General features: G+C 43.4%; 1 protein-coding gene across 14 annotated transcripts in view; it reads left to right on the top strand.

The window, feature by feature from the left end:
* Nucleotides 1-23,359, top strand: part of DGKG (diacylglycerol kinase gamma) — a 191,323-nt gene that overhangs the window by 33,642 nt on the left and 134,322 nt on the right. For all 14 annotated transcript variants that reach the window (XR_010383834.1, XR_010383835.1, XR_010383840.1 and 11 more), the window contains exons 2-3: nucleotides 5,057-5,365; nucleotides 16,656-16,732. Coding sequence is in view for 9 of the 14 variants with exons in the window: in XM_064493584.1 (XP_064349654.1) it covers nucleotides 5,299-5,365; nucleotides 16,656-16,732 (144 nt within the window). In the remaining 5 variants the exon portion in view is untranslated. The remainder of the gene's footprint in view (nucleotides 1-5,056; nucleotides 5,366-16,655; nucleotides 16,733-23,359) is intronic.

Raw genomic sequence — 23,359 nt, 5'->3', positions numbered from 1 at the left:
TCAAAAAAGCTATAGAGAAGGAGTGATCTTTGTATCTGGAGCCAGATGTAGAGTAGTGGTTTGTTATGGGAAGGAAGGGGTGAAGGGAATTCCAGGTAGATTAAAGTCATGTTGTCAGTCCATTAACTAATGTTTATGAGGTTTTGCCGTGTGCCAAGTACTTTGCTAGGTGCCAGGAGTAGACAGTAGGTTGATTTGGCTGGAAGGGGGAGCATGTGGGGCAGGAGGTCATTGGAGTAAGGATGGAGAGGAGAGCTGTACCACAGATCTTCTGGAACTGGCTAAAGAGCCTGCCTTTTAACCTGGAGGCCAAGGGAGGCCTCTGAACGGTTTTTAAGCAAGTAAATGCTGGAGCCAGGTTTGGTTCTAGATGAGGAAGATATCTACGCACAGATATGAACAGATTCATGGGATATACTGTTAAGTGAAAAAAAAAACCATGTATAAAAGACTATCTACAATGTGCTACCTTTTGTATGCTGAAGAAGAGGAAGTAAGAAAACATCCCTATATCTGCTCACTGGTGTGAAAATAAACAGGAAGGATAAACCAGAAACCATAAGCAGTAGATGGGAACAAGATGGAAAGGAGGGCGATGGGAACAGAGTTAAGGGAATGGGGGAAAGCAAGGCTTCCCTGAAGATACCTTTTTGTATGGTTCTGACTTTTGAAACCATAGTAATAAAGAATCAGTGGAAATGGAGGGAAAAAAAAACCCTACAGTGAAATACAAACAGGAATGAATGGGAGTAGGAAAGAACTAACCTAAGAAACTTTTTCAAAATAGTATTTTGAGTATATGCTGTTCGCTGAAGACAAAGGAACTATAAATAAATCTTGAACTCTGTTTTCCACAGAGATGTAGCTAGCACTTCTGAAACTACTTTCTGTATATTTTAGGGTTGAGAAAATAAGTATATTGTAGATCATGGAAACAGAGCTTGCTGTAGAAGGGAGTTTAACAATATGGAATGAGAGTAGGCTACAATTGACACTGTAGTGTATGCATATGAACTTGGGGTTTTTAACGATGGATGGTGGGTGGACTGATGGATCAGTGGATGGATGGATAGAAAGATAGATAGCCAGAGATGACATGTGTGTGTGTGTGTGTGTGTGTGTGTGTGTGTATGCGTGCATATGCTTCCCAGCTCTGTCCCTGATAGGGCCTAGAAGCAGTGACACCCCAGTAGCAATGAGCATACCTAGTGCCCAAACCTTGGTTTCAAATACCATTCTCCACTAAAAGGAATTGGCTCTTTGGAGGAATGACTGACTTCAGGACTAGTACTGAGGAAGTGCAAGATGAGCCTGAATTATTTTGTAGTACCAGAAAATAAAGATGTGATCAAAGAATGATAGGAATATGTCTAAGAACAAGGAATCACCTTGAATGAGCTTGCACCAACCAAATCTGGGACAATTTGAGAATCAAAAAGGATAATGATGATAATGGATTATAACCCATTGAATAAAGTAGGAATCCATGAATATAAGTAAATATATTATATGTAAAAGTAATATACTTATATAGTATGTATATTTATATAAACACTTTCTATATTTATAGTATATGTAGTATTTATAGTATTAAGTATAGTATAGTATAGTATAGTATAGTATAGTATAGTATAGTATAGTATAGTATAGTATAAAGAAATAAAGAAGCTCTTTCTCACAGTAGAATTCCAACTAGTAAGTATAGAATGGAGGATGGAATTACAAAGTTACTATTATAGTAGTAATTAATCCAGGCGAGAATCATCAGTGGGTGCTAAAACTAGTGGAGAAAAAGTTTGATGAGGAATTACAAAATTACAACCACCTGCAGCAGGATAAGCTCAAGTTCAGCTTTCTACAGCACAACACAAAGACTTTGCAGCCAACTGCTCTCAACTGATTAAGCTATATTGCTAAGTGCTGTATTTGCAATAGGATGATAACAGTAACTATTTATTGAGTGCCCACTGTGTGATAGGCATTATGCTAGGTAGGGTTTGGGGTTGGGGGTTATTTTTTTGCATATATTAACTCACTTGATCCTAACACTAACTCAGTGAGATTTTTTATTAGTCATTCCCATTTTTAAGGTGAGGAAACCAAGGTTCAAGAAATGAAAAATTTATCTAAAGTCAAATAGCTAGTAAGAGGCAGAGCCAGGATGCACATCCCCTGCCTTCTGATTTCAGGTTCTGTGCTGTTCTATCATGTAGTGTGTCTCTGGGTCCTCTTAGAGTTCTGAGCTTCTGAAAGTGTGCAGAATGATAAGATCAGAGAGGCATTCTTAAACAAAAGCATTGGGTGGTGCCTTCTTTCTCCTCATCATATTTACTAAACAGCTTGCCTCATTTTCCTTGTCTAAAAATAGGGAAGGCAGTGCTTAATTTACATGGTTGTTATGAGGACTAAATTAGATAATATATGTAAAGCATATAGCACAGTGTAAAATAAGTGTCCAGCAGCAGTGTTAATACCAGTGCAGTGCTGAATTCCCTTGTATGATGGAAAATGTTTCCAAAGGTCTTGCTTTTGGACTGAATTAATAATCAAAGGCCAGAGCATAAAAAGCTTTTGTGTATCATGAAAAGAAGATTACATTTTATTCTATAGACAGTAGAAGCCAGTGAAGAATTTTATTACCAGGGAAGATGTGATTTGGTTGGCAATTTAGAGTGGACCAAGGGGAAGAAAGCAAAACCCAAGGCAGGGAGACCAGCAGGAGGCTGTTGTCAGAGACAAGGCAAGAGGAGATGAGGGTCTGAGTTAACAAAGCGACTGGCATGATAGAGCGGAGGGAACACACAATGGACAGTCATACTCCCAGGCTGGTGCCTGGGTTTGGCAGGAGAGAGTGAGGAGCTTAGGCTCAGCCTCAGACCTCTGGCCTGAGTATTGACTCTTCTTGGGCATGACCAGAATACAGAAGAGGGGCAGGTTGGGTGGCAAGGTGCAGCTCAGGGTTGTTTGGGACATACATCTCCTGGGAGTCCCAGGAGACAGTTGGGTCTGCAGATCTGGACTGAGGAGAGAGTGCAGGGCTGGAGCAGCGTGCTTGGGGGTCATTGAAGCTGTGGAGGCAGATGAGGTCCCTCAGGGAAGGGATGTATTGTGAGGAGAGGGCTGAGGATAGGATTTTGAAAACACCCAGTTTTTAACAATGGCAAAAGAAGAAATGGGGGGAGACTGAGGAGGAACACTTAGAAAGAGAGGTTCCAGGGGGTTGTTTTCTGACAAGTCCAAGGCTGCAGAGAGAGCACTGGGTCACTGGTTTTGACCTTAGAAATAAAACGGCCAGTTATTTTACAGAAAGAAAAAAAAAAGGGTTTGCTTGGGAATAGTGGAGGAATTGCAATTCGGGACAAACAGCTATAGTTTATTATAGGCAAGTCCAGCATACAAAGGAGAAGAATGTTATTTTATGTAGAAAAAGGAAGAAGCTGGGAGGGGATGTTTTAAACAGAAGTCTGTTGGAGAAAAGTGAGAGTTTGGGATGATGACGGTTACTCATTGGTTGTGTTGCTGGGGTAGTCAGTTTCTTGTAGGAAGTGCAATGTACATCATCTCCTGGGGGGCCTGTAATTGATGACTCTTTCCTGTTGATTCTTCTGTTGGGGGCTTTAATTCCTCCTGAAATTGTGGTACTGCATGAGAGCTCCCCCTTCTGGTTTCCCAACTCCATTTCAGTGAGGTTTCCCTTTACTAATACACTGGAAACCATGGCAAGAGCCAGTGCCAAAGAGCAGAATCCAGTTGGCCAGCAGATTAAGAAAACAATTAGTTTTTTTTCAGGAGAGAAGCTAGAACTTGAATGCTCCCAGAGATACAGGCATCTCGTTCCCTTGCCATGCATTGCCTCCTGCTGTTGGAGATCTGACTGATGGAAGGTCTTCCTTACAGAGGATCTCCTTACAGGAGGTGTCCCGCCAGCATTTTCTCTCAGCTCTAGTTCAGCCCTCCAGGTCCACACCAACCAAGTCTATCTGCTACTCCAGAGGACTGTCCAAGTCCTCACCGGGTCATCTCACCCAGCCCCTCCACCATTCCTCATATACTCCAGGCTCCCCAGACTTGCCTTAAAGCCTGACTGTCTATGATGGATCCTCTCTTATCAACACTGGGCTTGTTCTTTGGTAGCATTGGTCTTTATTTCCCATCCTGTTAAGTTTGTGGCTTTCCAACGTCTTTTTAACCTCAACTCGGAATAAGAAATACATTTTACATTATGATAGGTGTACACATACATGTCTAACTGGAAGGAGATGCCCTCTTGTTTTCAACTCCATTTCTTTCCATTCTGTGCTGTTCTATTTCATGTTTTTAAATGCTGGTCTTGGCCCAACATGTTAACTTTACAACCCGCTAAACTGATTTAATGACTGATGGTGGGACTGATGGAGTCACCATACCAGGAGGGGCTCAAAGGAAACGACGTTAAGTGTTAGTCTGAATCCATCCCTCTTCACTCCCTCAGGCTCCTCCACACTGGGACCAGCAGGCTTTCCCTCTAATTGTTTCTGTCCTTCTGAGAGGAGAAAAAACTGCTTCAGTCACTAGGATGTTAGCCAGCTTTGAGGAGGGGTGGGTATTTGAATTTCCAGAGTGACTCAGTGACTCATCAGAGGAAAGTAAGCCCAGCTCTAATGGTGAAATTTAGAAGTCAGCGGAGGAGAGACTGGCTTACCTTTCAAATCACGCCACATGGGCTACTGTCCCTGTACTCACTCATGAGATGTCTGATAGCCTGAGCCATTTTCATACCTAGAGGATGCCCTTAGGTGGCCCTACTACTGCCTCTCACGTGAGACATTTTAAATTTCCCAGAGTTTAGGAGTATGGCTACCTCTTCATACTGGCCACCCAACCCCCACCCCAGCCAGACTGGTCTGTATGTCTGTCCTCTTCTGACTTCCCTGAAAGGACATCCCCCATCTATTGAGAACAAATGCCTTCTATAGAGCTTTCTCAAAGATCACTTGGGGATTTTTTTTTTTAACAAGAAAAATGACTTATGCATTCTCACATTCTCATTCACAATGTCTTTTCTACTTCCGCCCAGGAGGAGCAAAGACTTCTGAATTTACCTTGTCTACAAACTGAAGGATGTTTCCTGAGAAATATCAGAGGTCTTCATCTGCTGAAAGGTGCCCGCAGCTGCCGTAGACACTTGGGTCCTTGAGAAATCTCCTGAAGGGCTTGTCCATTGTGTACCTGCAATGAACCAAGCCCCAGGCTGGGCCTCGGCTTTAGCCTGGTGAACAAAACTCTGTCCCTAAGCTCACGTGCTCACATCCAGCAAAGATGAGTGAAGAACGGTGGGTCTCCCTCACTCCAGAAGAATTTGGCCAACTCCAGAAATACACAGAATGTGAGTAAATGGATTGACCCACCTGGGGTGGGATTTCCTCTTGGTCGGGGAGAGCTTTTCTGGACAGCAGAGTAATATAATCATTGCAGAGCACCGAGAATGAGATCAGGCCTGACAGCTTATGTTTCTTTATAAACACAGAATTTGTGTCTTTAAACATAAGAACACAATTATCTTTATGCTGTATAAATGATACATGCTCTATAAATGATACATGATAATTTAGAATATACAGGGGAGAAAAATAAAGATAGGTTAAAAATCACGGGTAAACTCTCTGCACATTTTGGAACATTCTCATCCTGTGCATATTGCGTGACTTGGTTGAGTTCCTGAACATACCCTTTTTCTTCCAGTCTGTATTTTTCACATCATATAATACTGTAAGGATTTTCTCAGGTCATCAAAACCTCTTTATAGCATAATTTTTGAAGGACTGCAGACTGCTTGGTTACAATGTTAGTCATTTTCTTTAATATACTCTTGAGCTTGGATCCAATGCCTTCTTTCTGTAAGATGCAGAATTCTGATGCGTGTCTCCTTCTTGACTTTGTTCTGGAGCAGCCTGGGCTTTCACGTGGGGCTCTTGGGTTTGCCAGTTGTACCTAGGAGTAGTTTCAGTGCATCAAGACACAGTGGTGATGAGGCCCATGTCCACATGCTGGTGCACTGCTGTGTGCCCTGCCTCCACGGGCCACTCCTAATCCTGACTGGTGACAGGAGTCTGTCCAGGCTGACCGCTGCACTCTGCACACACCTAGTGTGCATCATGATTATGCAACGGCACTGATTTTTATGAGCCTTCCATCTTGTGGAGCCCTCCACTGCGCTGCTGACTGTACCCCATTGTCCTAACCCCTCTCCCCTCATTAACTGTGCTGGCGCTTTGTAAGTCACTGGGCTGTAGCATAGTGACCTGCCATACTGAGCTTGCTCAGGTCATCCTCTGATGCCCTTTAGGCAGTCTGCCCCCCACCCCACAGGGCAGGCAGCCTTTCCACAGTACTGGTCTGAGAATTAGGGGATCGGGCTCAGTGCCAGCTCCAGCTCTCGCTCTGTGATGTAACAGACCTTAACCCATCCCACCCTTCACGTCACCTGACCCCCACGCCCCTAACCTCAGTGTCCTCTTATGCAGAATGAGAGGGCTGGCCCAGATGCTATCCCCCTTTGGTCACTCTGGGCGTGACACCCCGTGACCCCCATGTGCCCCCCTATAGAGCTACTGGACAGTCTTTCCCTGGTACCCTGGAGCCTGTGGCCTCTTGTCTGACTGCAGTAGGTTTAAAGAAACTCTGCAATGTATTGACGAGGAGCAAGGAATCACCCTCCAGAGTAAACTCCATCTAATTCAGCCTACTCCATGGGTCAGCAAACTACCAGGCTCTGTCAGGGATGAAAAAGAAGTGCAGAGAAAAGGCTTGTCCCTGAGGAATTGGAATCTTGTTAGGGAGTCAGAAATGTGCTTGTGACACAAGCAGAGAACAGGTTTAAGGCAGCAGGGAGACACCTCTGGCAGAGATGGCGAAACTGAGTGCACAAACGAGCAGAGAATTTAGAGCTGGGGGAAGTTGATGAGTGGCTTAGAACAGCAGAAAGGCTCTCACAGTTCTGGAGCCTAGGAGTCCAAAATCAGGTTGTCGGCTGGGTGGGTTCCTTCTGAGCGCTGGGGGAGAAGGACCTGCTCCCAGCCTGTCCTTTGGGCTGTCTTTTGTGTTTCTTCACACGGCGGTCCCCTGTGTGTGTGTGTGTGTCCCGTTTCCCTCTGTATACGGACACAGTCGTATTGGACTGGGCCCACCCTGTTCCAGTATGGCCTCATCTGAGCTAATTACATCTGCAGTGACCCTGTTTCCGATAGAGTCACACTCTGAGGTACCGCGGGATTAGGACTTCAACATACAAATTTGCAGGGGCTACAATTTAACGCACAACAGAGGTGTTAGCTGGGCAACTCTACGGAGGAAAGAAGTTTAAAATGTGAGTAGTAGATGGTGGCAGTGGGTAGAAACAGTGGAAGCACAGGTGGAGGGGTCCAGAGGGAGAGGGTGTCTGAGGGGCAGTAAGGAGGACTTCTGGGCCAGATGGAGAGAAGGAGCAGGTGGGTGGGGAGGGGGCATGGGAGGGACGGGGACAGCAGAAGGGCCCTGCATATCAAGGCATGGCCTTTGGACCGAGGTGGCAAAATGTAGAGCCATGCATCTGGTGGCTGTGTGCAAGGTGGCCTGGAGGAGGGAGCTGCCAGGTCAGGGAGGTCCAAAGTCCTTGGGATGAATCTAGCGTGAGCGCAGGCACAGAGCTAAGATGGGGACTGTGGCAATGAACGAATGCCGATTTGTGGGAGATTGCTGTGGAAGTATCACCAAAACTTACGGAGCAAAGTGAAGCCAGCAAAGATACCTCAAGGCCTGGGACTCTGTGGAAGGTAACGGACAGAGGGGCCCAAATGTGGCAAAGCCGTTGAGGTGGCAGGGGTGAAAAGAACCAGAGTATTAGATAGGAAATGGCTCCTTTGTGGTTTTTTTTCAACCATCAGCCTTGTCCTCTGACCCATCCTCATATTGTCCATGTCCCAGAACTGGGTGAGGGGCTTGGACACCAGTGTTCTAACAAGAGAGGGAAAAAAAGGTACAATTCTTGGAAAATGATTAATCCTCAGAGGAAACCCAGAAAAAGGCACCTCTACCAATTTTAGACACATTCTGGCATTCAGTCAGATTGCATTGCCATAGCAACTGCTCTTCCCTCACCACGAAAACAGGAGCTTGACAATAGCCGAATAACTGAAGTGCATAGCCTGAGAGCTGGGAACTTTCTCCAGTGGGTTCCAGGTCAGAGAAGCCAAGAGTGTCAAGACGAGAGGCTTTTGGCATGTTCTGTTTAAATAACACAAACCCTACACCTTCTCTGGTGACCTTCCCTCAGGGGAGAAGCCATGTTAAGTTCCCCTTGGGGATATTATATACACAATGGAGCTGACAGTAAGCTTAATGTGAACTGAGTGTAAAGTGCTTGTTAAAAAGGACAGCATGATATTAAGAATTTTTTGTTACAAAATAAAAGCAGGTGTAAACATTTCAGAAAACAGAAAGATGAAATTTCAAGCTGCTCATGGTCCTCTCTCCCAGCAATAACCACGACGAGTGTGTTTGTGTATAAATATAAATATTAAAATACACATATCCCTACACATATATACATATGTGTATTTTAAGAACAAACATGCTAGGCTATTTGGTGTGCTGTTTCTTCACCCTAACAATGTGTCTCTGTTATCTGTTGCTGCATCAAAACAACTTCAAAACTTGATGAGTTATGACAACCAACCACTTGGGGTTTTTCTTGTGGTTCTGTGGCTGGGGCATCTGGACGGGCCACAGTAGGATGACAAGTTCCTGTTGCACAGTGTTTAGAGCTGCAGCCAGGATGCCTCACGTGACCCAGCGTGGCGGATTCACTCACGGCTGGTACCTCGTGCTCCTACGGGGGCCTGTCCCTCCAAGTGCTTGCTCATCTCCCAGGGCCTCTCCCTGTGGCCTGTCTTGCCAGCAGTGTAGCCTGGACTTTGTACATGTGGCTCAGGGCTCCAGGAGCACACAAGGGGCAGCAGGCCTTTTTAACACCTGGGCTCAGAGGTCCTAGAACGTAACTCTCTCCACATTCCATTGGCCAAAGCAGTCACAGGTATGGCCCAGATTCGGTGAGTGGAGGAATGCACGCCACATCTCATGGGACAGTGGCTCACACAGGAAGGAGGAAAACTGGCTCCAGCCATCTCCGGAAACTACCTCGTACACAGTATGTCCTGAGGTGTTCTGTATCATCCAGTAGTTTTCAGAAGCATGGCTTTAATGGCTGCAGAGATTTCTTTTGAGTACATACACATTATTTTATTTAATCAAGTCACTGATTGTGACCTTAGGATGTATTATTAGACTCATAGCGTCTAGTAAGACTACTGATATCCGCATTCTACCCCACCCTGATCAGACCTCTCTAGAAAACTGAATTTATTTCTGGGCACCACCATTTCCAATGGATGTGGACAAACTGGGGCTTGTTTGAGAAGTGCCACCAGCATGGTGAGGGGCCTCACAGCCTGGTTATGAAGCAATGGGTGAAAATACTAGACATATTTGCTAGAAAAGGGAAAATTCAGGGAAGGGTGAGGGAAAGCTAGTTGTATTAAAATAGCTACAGTGCTCTGTGGGAGGAGGTGTAAAGTTAATTTTGAACAGCTTCAAGAAGTAGCCCTAGGACTAATGGGAGAAAAATCATTGGAAGAAATACTAGTTTAAAGTAAGGAATACAATGATTCCTAATGGTCAAACCTGCCCAGTATGGAATAGAATTGACCCAAAGCGACTGAGTTTCCTTTCCCCAGAACTGCCTGGCAGACACAATAGGGGAGGTTAGAGCATCAGATGTCCGGTTGATTAAATGACCTTCATTAACTCTACCACTACTTAGTTTCTATATTTAAATAGATTTCTTTTCAACCTCAGAGGGCATGAGAATGTGAGGATAACCGCTACTTACCCTCCCCTAACAGCTTCAGAGATATAATTGGCTTATTGTTCTAATCCTGATATTTGGGGTGTGTGTGGCAGTGGTGTAATTTTTCCTGTAATTTATCAAGGACAGAAACTATCAGTTTATTCATAAAGGGGAAAAAGAAAAAAACTGATAAAACATCCATTTTTACTGGTAATTCTCTAAGAAATTAAACCAAGTATTTCCTACATCAGCTAGTGGTTGCTTGATTTTGTAGCCTTTTTAAAGCTAGGAGAGATCTTAGCCATGGTCAAGTCCAACTACTACCCATTTTACAAATAAGAACACTGAAGCCGGAAGAGCTCCGTGACTTGCCCAAAGTCGCCCAGAAAGTCAGCGGCAGAATAAGAATCAGAACCAAAATTTTCAAATTCCGGGTCAAATTCAGTTTGCTTCAATTTAGTTCCAGCAAATTAATTAGAAAGTACTCATTGGAGCTCAACCTCCAACCATGCATTTTAAAGAAAAAAACCCATTTATATATGTTAATTAAATTACAATAGAACAAAATTTAAAAGACATTTTAAAAAGAATGAATCAGTAAAGTGTGCTGTCCAGAAACATATTTCATTAGAATGAGATCAAGGCACGGTTTCTGACTTTAAGATGTAGGTAATTTATAGCTCAGAATTCAAACCTGTCAGTGTTAGTATAGGAGTCAGAGAAAATGTTTAGGATTGATTTGTAGAACAAAGTTAGGCTGTAAGTAAGCGCCATTGAAACTTTGCTATTTATATTGGTCAGTATAATGAGATTTAATCAATGTTCATGGAATCCTGGGCCCATGAAGGGTCATGTCTAGTTGCTTCCATCTTGGAAAGGGTCATTACAGCTATTTCTCACCCACATCTCTTTCTGTACAATTGGCCTTTTCATTAGTGATGACTGGAACTCTGCCCACAAATGGTTACAGAATCTATGGATTGGGAGAGACTGCTATAGAAGAATGGCTTTCCAAGTTGAATGTGCACAGAATCTCCTGGATTCTGTTAAAATGCAGATTCTGAATCAGGAGATCTGGGGTAGTTCTGAGATTCTGCATTTCTATCAAGCTCCCAGGCTATGCTGTTACATCTTGTCCAGGGACTGCAATTTTAGTTGCAAGAAGGTACAGACTAATACATTCCTCTACCTATGGCTGATGAGGCCAAGTTATTTGGAGGAAAAGTGGGAAATCTTGCTAGCAATGCAAATTTTACTTATACAAATAAGCCTTACCAGTCATTCAGATCATTTATGGTAAATTGAAAATCTTAGTATCCTAGAGGCTTTTCCTTATCAGCCAAATGTCCCTCTACTTCAACGTAAAGTGTTTTTTTCCTTGTTCTGTATGTAACACTGTTGCAAGGCCGTCACTTCCACAGTTCCCCCCAGTAGTTAGCTTGGTCCTCAGTCTTGGCTCCATGTTGGAAATACCGGAGAGGCTTTGAACACTTCTGGTGTCCTGCCCACACTCCCTCCCGTCACCCCTGAACCATTTAATCATAATTTGTAGGTGTGGGACCCAGACATCAGTAGTGTTTGAAGCTCCCCAGGTGATTCCAACATGCAGCCACGATTGAGAACCGCTGGCCTACCTTTTCTCCTTATGCCCCTGGGAATTATAGGACCTATGGAACAAACGTGGCAGCCCAATTTCCTTTCTAGCCCTCATTTATCCAAAAATGTTTATTGAACATCTATTTTATACCAGGCAATGGACTACATGCTGAGGATAAGCAGTGAACAGGAGAAGACGTGTAACTGGGGGAATGTGTCAGTGCTTATGAGGCTGGACTTCTTAGACATACTTCCCACATTCCACTCTGGGGCCTGACTCCTGCTGGCTGCAAAGGTGGGCCTTTCGAAGCAGTGCTGCTAGCCTGGCATCTCTGTTCTGACATCATCATTTTCAGGACCCTTGGAGAACCCCATTCTTGTTTTTGTGTATCTCACTGTGTTCTTGACTCTCTGGAGCACTTAGAATACTTACTCATACATCCCAGCCTTCACTGGAAGAAGGAAACTCTGGATGTTTTTTCCCCTCATGTGCCAACTTTCCCTTTTCCCTTTCTCTGTGTCTTTCCCTCCCTGGGTGGAGAGTCATTCATGATCTTCCCAATCTGTGGAATATGTTCCTTTAGGCTCAGCAGCATGTTTTTTCCTGTGTTATGACAGGCAAGCCACAGAGATACAGGAATGTTGCTTCAGGTCTGCTCATGAAAAGTGAGGTCCATGGACCAGTATAATTGGTGTCACCTAAGATCTCACTTGAAATGCAGAATCTCAGGCCCTGATCCAGACCTACTGAATCAGAATCTGCATTTAAACCTCATCCCCATGCATGTTACAGTTGGAGATGATCTTAGGGAGCTTTGAGAAATGGAGAGTTAATCCTGTACCTTAGAATTTCACTCTCATCTACGGGTTTTCAGACTCACTTTTTAAAGTGTTGATTTATAGTTATTTCAAAGTTTAATGGTCTGGCTAGTGCTCAGATACTCGGTGCTCCTAACTAGAAGACGGTCCATAAACTTTGGGTCCTGGTTCAGGCAGCACAGCTGACATGCTGCTCTAAACACTGAAGCTCCTGATTTGTCTGCTTGTTCAGATAGAGAACATCCCTGTCCCACACAAACATAGCAGCAAAGATGTCTGTGAGTAGCGCCAAATTTTCTCCTTAAAAAGGCTTTGAATTCGCTCAAACACTAGGAACAAGTGCTTGGTTAAGGTCCCGGAATTCTTGGCATCAAGAAACAATTTCAGACTGAAGCTTCTTAGGGCAGTTGTTACCGCCGGCAACCTTGAGCAGAGACGAGCCTTCTAAATCTCTGATTTGGGATAAAACTGCATGCTGATGGTCCCGCCAGGGTGAGTTAGTGCAAAATGTGTCCTTACTTTGCCAAGCAGCTGAATAAGGTGACCTGCTGGGTGGAGTTCTTTAGTGCTGTCCACTTAAAAGATGGGGAACGTTGACCAAGCACAACGATTTTAGATTTAGCAGAATTACAATCTTTATTTTTTTTCTTTCGCAGTGATTATCCAACAAGTTCAGCAGCTTCCTAAGACAGTCTTCATGTCTAACAATAAAACCACATTATAGAACTGCAGTTCTCAACCTTGACTATATATCTGAACCCCCAGAAGCTTTTAAAATATACTGATTCCTAGATCCCCCAAGAAATGCTGACTTAATTAGTCTAGGATGAGGCCTGGGTTTCAATGCATATAGGGATCCTCAGGTGATTTTAACACACAGCCAGATTAGAGAGCCACTCTAACAGAGGCAGGACCTTATCTTCTGATTTACCAGTATTTGTGTTTCCAAGGAATCTAATGACTGTGTCACACTATTGTATATATTTAAAAATAAGAGTGACTCATTCACTCACTAGCTCTGTGCTCTTGAAAGAATCATTTAATTTCCTTAAACTTCAGTTTCCCCTTCTCTAAAATAGGGCTAACTCTTATATTAGGGGGTAGTTTTGGGGATTTAAATAAAATGCAGGAAGTGACTAGGACAGTGCTTGGCACATAGCAAGTACTCAACAAAATAGGAGATGCTGCCAAGAACTGTGGACATGACCCTACCTTGCACACTTAGAAATGGAACTTTATCTCCTGTGGGTCTGGTGGTAGTGTTACAACACAGGCTTGGACAGGGCAGCCTCTACTGAGGTTGTGCCCTTTGGCCCACAGATGACACCTGAAGTAAGACTAGGGAGTTCTCTAAAGAAGCCCATCTTTGTTTTTAACTATCTTCAGACAAATGGTGTGGAGCAGTGTCCACTTACTCCTCAGGGAAAGAGAAACCCAGCCCAGAAATCTGTTGAGAAGAAAACTGTGATAAAGTATCAAAGGACCTCCAAGGAGAAAGTAGTGGGCCTCAAATCTGAAGACTAGATTGTCTCCCCTTTTTAGAAAGGAAAGGTGTTGGTCTTACTAACTCATAGAAACCCATAAAACAGACTGAAGTAAATGTGTGGTGAGGAACACCCCTCATGGAAATCTAGGAACCAGCAATCTCTTGGATTGCTCGTTTCCTATTTAATTTTAGGCTAGTGATCAGAGATTTTTAAATAAACACCTTTCCTACTTTTTCTTTTTAAAAACTGCTTACCTGAATATGTACATGTGACGAAGATATGAGTTCATGCGTTTATATGTAAAACGTGTATACACCTATGTCTGTATAAATATACACATCATACATTTAAATATACAATAAGATTAACTCAATAGCACTTTAGAACCAAAGGATTTCTGCTAGGATGAACTGTAGAGTCTCTAAAATATGACAGTAACATCCAAAGAGCATAAATTCAAGTGAAATCACTCCCTTGGTTCTCAATCAAAACGCTGGCTCTAGACTACTTCTATAGAAGCCACACCAGGAAGACCTATGCTCCAAAATTTTCATTTTTAAAAAAATTTTGCCATTCTGGCTGAGCTGAAGATCTCCTATTAAAATAGATTCTAAAATATAGTGTTTTTTCCTAAATAATTAAGCTACTTATAGAATAATTTGACTATAAGTTATGTGTGACCTTAACAACTCTGACCTGATTCCAACCTCTCTTCCATTCTGTTGCTGGAGTGACATTTAGAAAACAGACTTGGTTATGTTACCCTACTACTCAAAAAATCTTTGACGATTTCAAATCAATGTCCTTAACTTGGTCTTTCAAGACCCCCACAAATCTGACTCCATACTCCTCTCTGGTTTTAACTTTGGCTCAAGGTCCTGTGGTGTCCATCTCTGCACCTTTGTTCACCCTGTGCCTTCTGAGAATGCACTTGCCACCTCATATCTGCCTTTCAAAACTTTACCTGTTCTTCACACCCCAGCTCAAAAGCCACCTCCTTCATAGAGCAATCCCAGTTCCCATCCCACCCCTACTCTCATCCTAATTTTACTCTTTCCCTGTTCATTTTACTTCTTCCCCACTCTGTGCTTCCTAGAGCTTCATATAATTGCAGCAGTATTAATTACCCTTTTCCTGTGTTAGCAAATGTTTGAGAATTAATAGTGAACAGTGCTTAAGGGAAAGTAATGTAGACTTTTGAGCCAGACAAGACCTGAGTTAAAACCCTGACTCTTAGGCAAGTCAATTAACTTTTCTGAATTTCAGCTCCTTCATCTGTAAGCTGAAGAAAATATCACCAAATCTGCATGGATTGGTAGGGGAGAGGATATGCAGTAAAGGTCCTCAGTAAGGGGTAGCTATTATTACCATGGCTATTCAGATCCTGCCCTTAACTAGTTCATCAGCAGTTACCTAGCAGCACCTTACCCTCCATAGTGTTTTCTGAATTGAATGAAAGAAGCCCAAATTGATGGCATCTGCTGCCTGGATCTCACTGAGCTATTAGTTTTTCAACATCTGTTTTGAATTTGAGAAAGAAATGTCCATTTTTAGGCAACAGCAGCATTTTCCTGTGGCATTTCAATGTGTCTCAATCTTGAAATGATTATAACTTGTGCTTGATTGAATCCAAGTCAGCAAAGCCATGGAGAACAGCCCAGCGCACAAGCACCAACTACTTTACGTAGGCCTAAGAGAGCATAGCCCTTTGTACCATGGGCCTGAACACTGAGAAACACTATGTCAGCTTTTAATGACTTTGCCCTTTGCTCAGATGTTTGAATTGTGGCAATAATGGTACTTGAGAAGCTCTTAATTACCCACAATACTGCAAGACAAGGAGAACACAGAAGTCCTGGTTTTCTTTGATATCTAGGGTGCTGGTAACTACACACGATGCACTTAGGATGTGTTTGTAATGACAGTTATTGAGTCCTTTTTCTTGACTCCAAATTCCCTTATAAAAATCCAGGAAGAAGGAGAAGGAGAAGAAAAGTCACCATTTTCTCCATTAGTTTCTAAATTATTTCCTATGGAAACAGAATTTTCTAAACTACCATGTTTGATGAATCCTGTCTCTGTTTCAGCACCAAGGACAGAACCTTGCCAGGCTTGATGCCCACTAATCCCATTTAATTAACAAATTTTAAATGTTTTTAAATTTATGCTCAGATGTTTATTCGATCATCTAATATATTGTTTTTCTGAACACTCGTATGTCTCAGACCTTAGTATGATACACAAAGACTCACAGCTCTCAAGGTGGAACTGAGGCAGGAGATGAGCAAAAGAGGCAAGTTAATAAATAATTATAATACCATATGACAAGTGCTGTTACAGAGTTAAGTACAGGCCATATAGGAGCCAGGTGAAGGAACGATTAACTCTGGCTGGGAAAGGAAGGCTTTTCAAAGGAGTTGACATTTGAGCTGGGTACTGAGAATTAAGCGAAGTTTGCAATACAGAGAAGAGACAGGGTATTCAGAGATTTCTAGAAGTGTGGTTTGATGTGGCTGAAAGATGGAGTGAATGTACGGTTAAGGTAAGAGGTAAGGCATAGCTAGGTCAGATCACCAAGTACTTGTGTTACCAAGCAAAGGGGGTTAGGCTTTATCTTGAGAAAATTAAAAGCCATCTAAGGGTTTTGAGCAGAGACAGGATCTGATCAGATTTGTGTTTTAGAAAGATAGTTCATACAGCAAGAGAGAGAATATACTGAAAAAAAGAAATGAGAAAGCAGAGGGCAGATAAAGTTGACACTCCTTCCTGTGGTTCTGGAATGAAGGGCCGCTCCATGGTAACCAAGGTTAGGGTTGGACAGGGAGAATTTACTTGGCCTAGCTCCCATTAGCTGTTCACCAATGTTTCACATATGGATTATATCTCTCCAGATTCTACCAAGAAGATAAAAGACGTCTTGGCTGAATTTAATGAGGGTGGGAGCCTCAAACAATATGGCCCACATGAGGTAAGAACATTTTCATTTCAAGCCTTTAAAAACCTCATGTTCTAGCTTTTCCATAATTTGTCCCTCTTTTAGAAGTTTAGCTCACTTTGAAGAACTTGCTTCTTAAATTTTCTCCCAAATCTCAAATGAGCCACTGGTGTGCCTGGAATTTACATGTTTCCCAAGTCCATTCACCCTCTCATTACCCTAGAGGACCACATCATACCTTCTCCTCTCTCCTCAAATCTCACCCCTCCACCTCTCCCTCAACTTCCAGTTATCAACTGTTTTCTACTTCATTGAGAAAATAAAAACAATCATTTTCCCTGAGATTTTCCCCGAGAACCTCACCTTATGTGCCCGCCCATCTATACTTTTTCTCCTGCAAGTAGGAATGAATTCTCTGTGTTCTGATCTCAGTCCAGTCCCTCCACATGTGCACTCAATCCCATCCTCTCTGGTCTATTGACAGGCACTGATTGCTTCAGCAACGTATTACTCTCTCTCTCTCGCTCTCACTCGCTCTTTCCAATGAGCTTTCTCTATATAGTGGATTTTTCTCATCAACAAATAAACATACTGCTATTTCCCCTATATTAAAAACCATTCTTCTGACTCCACTTCTCCCTCCAGCTACCACCTCATTTCTCTCTTGTCCCTTATAACAAGCTTCACAAAAGGTGTGTCTATACTCATTGCCTCCAATTTCTCTTCTTCCCACTTTCCTGAAAGCCCTTCAGTCAGCATGTAACCCCCACTCCTCCACTAAAACCACTAGTCAAAATAGCTAAGGACCTCCATATAGCAAAGCTCAATAGTCATTTTACTCAACAGCTCTGGACATGGTCAAATTCTCCTCCACTTCGTTCACTTGATTTTCAGGACACTACACTCTCCCAGTTTTGTTCTTACCCTTTGACATCTCCACTTAAAAATTAAATAGGCATCTCAAACTTAACATGAGCTAAACAGACCTCCCTGATCTTTCCCGATAAAACCTGTCTTTCCAGCAGTTTTCCCCATTTCAGCAAATGACAACTCCATTCTTCAAGTTTTTCAGCCTGAAACTATGGCGTCATCATTGACTTTTCTCTTTTTCTCACAGCCCACATCTAATTCATCGGCAAATTCTGTCACTTCTGCCTTCAGAACACATCCAAACTCCAGACACAGCTCACCACCTGCACTGCTGCCACCCTGACCTGAGGCACCACCATATTTTGCTCAGATTATTGCAGTAGTCTCCTAACTGGGCTCCCTGTTTTTACTCTTGACCTTTAAAGTCTGTTCCACACACATCCTGAGCAGTCTGTTAAAACTGAAGTCAAATCATTTTACTGTTCTGTTCGACAGTCTCGTATGTTCCGCACACCCCCTACTCAGAGTCAAAATCAAGATCACTACAATCTGCACTTCCCCCTCCTCTCTGACCTCATCTCTTGCTACTCTTCTTCTCATTTTCTTCCAGCCAAACTAGCCTCCTTGATGCTATCAGACAAGCCAAGGGTGCTCTAACCTCAGCCCCTGTGCACTTGCTCTGGCCTCTTCCTGAAATGTTCCTCCCCCAGATACCCACCTCGTTCATTCCCTCACCTCCTTCAAGTGTTTGCTCAAATCACCTTCTCAGTGAATGTCACCATCTCTATCTGAAATGTTAAACCCTCTTTCCTGACACTTCCTCCCTTCCTGCTTTGCCTTATTTTCCTCCATATTACTTCTCACCATCTGTCACACTACATAACTTACTTATTTAATTGTCTGTCTCTCCCACTAGAATATTTTTGTTTACTGCTATGTCCCCAGTGCCCAGAAGAGTATCTGGCTCATAGCAGGCACTCAACAAACATTTGTTGAATGAATAAATGCCTGGAAGACCTCCCTTACTTTCAAATTCAGCTCATCTGATGTTTCTTGAGCATCCAGGCACTGTGCTGGACACTGTAGAAGATATAAAGATGAGAAGGCACAGTTCCTGCCCACCAGAACTTACTTCCTACTAGCAGAGCCAAGTTTCAGAGCCATGACCCTGGAGTCTTATGGTCTTAGGTTAGACTCCTGCCTTTGTTGCAGACCAGCAATGTGGCCAAGGCCATTTCACCTCTCTGAGCCTCAGTTTCCTCATCTGTGAACTGAAGATAACAACAACCAGAAAGAAAGACCTTGAAGTTTGCAGATGAGTGAATTAAATAAGATAATTTTTGAAAAATGTCTAACACTTCAAGGACACTTAAAAATAGTGCCCATTGTTATTCCGTTTCTGTCCCCTTTCCCCAGAATGTTTTAAACTCAACTCCCTTTTCCCTGGTTCTGGGTCATTTTATGAGGGCTAATTGCAGAAAAGCAACTGATCAGCAGGACGAACTTGGGAGGAGGCTGGCTGTTTATTTATTCATCTTGTCGTCCTTTCAACAAACCTTGAGTCAGTTCTTTCTCTGCTGGACCTTGGGAGTGAATCAACAGAGCTCACGCTCTTGAGGTATATCTGAGAGGTGCTTTGGGATAAAACTAAGGATCACCAGGAGAATGAAGCTGGAGGAAGTTTGCCAGGAGAGGGGCCAGACTGAGAATGCATCGTTTCAAAGAACATTCCTAAAGAAAAGCCATGTGGAAAGGCTGGCAAAGCCAGCAAAGAACTTGCAGCCCCTCAGTCCCCACCCCCACCTCCAAAAACATAGGAACAAAGACTGGCGGGGGCTGCTAATCAGCCTGTCCGCCCAGAGGCTGCCAAGTGGGAGGCGAACAGTTTGGTCAGGGCCACCGAGGGTGTGAAGGCCACGGGAGCTTTCAGAAGCAGGGAGCAGCTTGGCTGCTATGAGCACGTTGCCACCCCCGCCTCCGTCGGGCTGGCCCCTGCTCTTTCTACGCCTGGCACTGCTGTGTTCCAGGGGAGCCCTGTCACTCTGATTTCATTCTCTCTCACAGTGTGGCTGGCTTCTAGTAGGTGTAATGTCCCAGCATGGGGTTCAGAAACAACAGGGTTTAATTTCTCTTGAGCTTGATGGCTTATTGCTGCTAAAATATCTCAATGAGAAGTGAGTTAGCTGTGGGAAGGGGCAGGTTGCTAGGAAAGCAAGGCTGGGAATAAAAGTTTGCAGAGTATCAGGGCTGCATCTGTCTGTGACAAGTGTGCCCTGGCCCATTGGCACCAAGTGATTCTCTGGAGAACGAAGTGCAGCTGAAGACAGCCAAAAAGTGGACAAAAACTGTGGAGCCAGAGAAGCTGGGAGGCTTGGTGGCACTGTGATCTTAGACTCAGATACACGTAGCACAGAACACAGCTCTGCCTCTTGCTTTATGACTTTGAGCAAGTTATCTATGTTCTCAGAATTTTTTTCATCCACAAAATGGCAGTAACAGTGCCATGTCACACTGTTGTTTTGAGCCTTAAGATCACGTATGTACAATGCTCGATAAACTCTCCACCTAGTTCTCCTTCCTTCTCAGCCTGTAGAAGAATTCACTCTCTCTTTAAACAGGTTGCAGAAACAGCAATTGCCTAGCTAGTTTCTGCATGAAAGTTGCAGCCTCTGGGGGGAAAAGAAGTCTGAACAACGGCAGTACCTGAGATGTTACTCAGGCTCTGAGAATTGCCAGTGTGCCCCATAGTGGTGGATTGTCTGGTTTGGGCAGAGTATCCAGCCACTCCCATCACACATTTCCCAAGCAGCTACCCTGAGTCTGGCCTGTGCTCATAAAGAACTTACTCTTTTGCAACCCAGACATCACTCTGAGAGTGCCCCCCAGGCACATTTCTTTGCCTACCGAACTTGGGGTGCTTAGAGGGAGTTGGGGGGAGCATGATGTCGGCACAGGGGCCTGGGACAGATACAATAGCAGGAGCACTAGACCAGGAGTCAGAAGATCGGGCTCCTGCTTTCACTCTGCCCTAGCTGGCTAGAGCAAATCGCTGGAACTTCCAGAATCTCTGACACAATGAGATCTAGTCCCCTCTGAGCTCTTCTGATGTAAATGTTCTGTGTTTCAGGGCTTAATCTATGCTGTTCCCTAGGATGGGGATATAAATGAAGGACATGTGTTCAACATCATTGTCTTCTAAGTTCTCACAACAGTTTGTCAATTCTTCTATGACACTCATCACTCTTGACCCTATATTAGAATTATTTCAATACCTTTCCCACTGAGTCCCTTAAAGGTATGGAGTCATGCCTAGATCACCAGTGTCCAGCACTGTGTCTTGTATCTGAGAGACTCGGTACATATATGTTGACTGAACAGACCCACAGTAATTGATGACAGCCAAGTGTGCCAATGAAAAATGCAACATCCATTAAAATACCTATCAGGAAATACTGTGGTAGGTGGTGTGGGGGATATAAAGGTGAAATAAGATATTTTACTACCTTTCAGCTCTAGATCCAGTCGAGGAACTAAGGAGTGTATGTCATGAACAACTATATATTGAGAGGGCAGCAGATACGAGTGTTCCAAGATAGGAAACAAGGTGGAAAAGTATAGCAATTTAGGCACAGGAGATCATACCAGGCTTCCTGGAAGAAGTGGCATCTGAGTTGGATCTTAAAGGATAGCTAGAATTTTAATAGGTACAGAAGAAAGCAGTTCATGTGAAATACATGGAGGGTTGGCCAGGAAAGAACACAGCGATCAGTGTGGACAGAGTGTGGAGGGACACATAGAAATAATAGGAGAAAAGACCAGAGTGGTCTCCAAGGTTGAAGTAGCTACACATCTAGGTTGGAGTGGGATTATAGCAGGGCTGTGAATCCCAAAGGACTCAGGGAGTGCACCAGATGACCCACTGGACCAGAGGAATACTGCATATTAGACCTTCTGTTTATACTGATTATCTCATCTAATTTCTATTTTCTAACTTCTTTGTGTGTGTTTACAGTGCATGTAAGGGGAGCACAGTCGTCCACGTATATAATGTATAAGTAAAGATGAGTGGGAATGTGTACTCGAAAATCTTATAGAGAGGCTCATGATTTTAAAAGTTTGGAGACAGCTGATCTTAGCTTTCTCATGGGCCATTAGAATCCAAGGAAAGTTTTTGAGTAGGGAAGCAGTCTGATCAGAGTTGTACTTTGGGAAGATCAACCTGGCAAGGATAGAAAAGATGAGAGTACTGATAGGTAGAAGAGGAGGCAAGGAAGCCTTTGATGGATGTTACAATGGTCCAGATAGGATGCAAGAAACAGAAGTCTGAAACTGGAAATGTGGGGACCTTCAATAGCCTCCTTATCAGGGTGGTAGCAGATGGGCAGAGGATACAAAAAAGACCTGGATGTGACAGACATTGCAGAACAACAGTGGACAGAAGGAAGGAACAAGAACTAGTCTCAAACGACCAAGAGTTCAAAACTAAGCCTGGAATATCGGGAGGATAATGTGCCACTGACATGAGCAGAAACTGTAGGGTTGGAAAGAGGAACTGGTTTCAGGAAGAATCTATTTGAAGTTCAGAACTTGAGAACTTCTGGTCCAGCACTCACAATTTGCTGAAGAAGAACCCGAGGTTCAAAAAAGGAGGAAAATGTAGACTTCAGATCAGTCATGAGGTCGCCTGAATTTCACACTGATCTTGTTAGATGCTTTTTCAGCTTTGGTTTTTTTAAGACCATTATGTAAGACTTTGTTTAACTGAATTTTCTTTTTATTAAATCATTTAGTACAATCTGTTTTCCAGAAATAATTTATGCTGATGATTTTCAATTTGAGGCCAACCCCAAAAGATTTTGACAAGACATTTTGGAACTCAAAACTATTTTGTAAAACAGTACTTATCCATTAAAATAGTGCAAAAGAAAGGACAATGCAAAAAGAGCCTTTTAAAATAGTTAATGATAAAGGTGAGAGCAACTAAGAAGAGACCATTGCGTTTGTGACCTTCAAGAAAAGAGGTTCAGAGGTGACACGCTAGAATCCAAACTGAATGAATTAAGAAGGTGAGGAGAAGTGTGAAGGGGATGGGAGGAAGCACATGCTAGTAGCTCGAGCAGCCATCAGTTTCTTTGGAAGAGTGACCTGAACATGCTCACAAGTAGAGAAGCTGGTGCTGGGAGATGCCATCAGAGGCAGGGACAGTGGAACTGAGGGTCATCATGAGTAAGTTCCACTTGGAAGATGGGAGGAAAAGATTTTGCTCTTGCATACTGAGAAGAAGGAAGAGAATGTGTGAGGCAGGGACATTCTGAGGTGTTGAGGCTGTGGAGATAGAGAGGGACAGAAAGAGTATAAAAAAGAGACTGAGACTCAGGGGCAGGAAAGACAAAGAGATGAGAGAGAGACTAGTAGCTGTCACAAGAAATATGAGTCCACATTAAGATGCCTTAATCTGGTAAGAGCCTTCATTTCCTCTATCCAGTTGAATCCAGCTTCTGCTACTCTAAGGAGCTGTTTTAACCACCCATCCTGGAGCTAAGGAGAAACGGCCTTGTGAGCTCCCTCCCAATAGGGTCCGAAGGGCATTGCTTGTTTTAAAGACAAAACTTTGTATCCCAAACCTGACTGTGCACATGCCAGCCAGCTCCTGGTTCTGGGAAGGCTCCCAGATCTTCCAGAAGAGACAAGGGGTTAAATGCTATCCACATTTTCAGGGGGAGCCAAGTAGGCTCCCAGAAAGGGACTTTTTTCCTCACAGCTCCTTACGGCTGCTATTATTCACAAAAG

This window comes from Camelus dromedarius, chromosome 2, assembly GCF_036321535.1.
Source record: "Camelus dromedarius isolate mCamDro1 chromosome 2, mCamDro1.pat, whole genome shotgun sequence".
NCBI classification, from domain to species: domain Eukaryota; kingdom Metazoa; phylum Chordata; class Mammalia; order Artiodactyla; family Camelidae; genus Camelus; species Camelus dromedarius.
The sequence above is the reverse complement of the archived record's forward strand: the minus strand, read 5'-3'. Positions and strand labels throughout refer to the sequence as shown.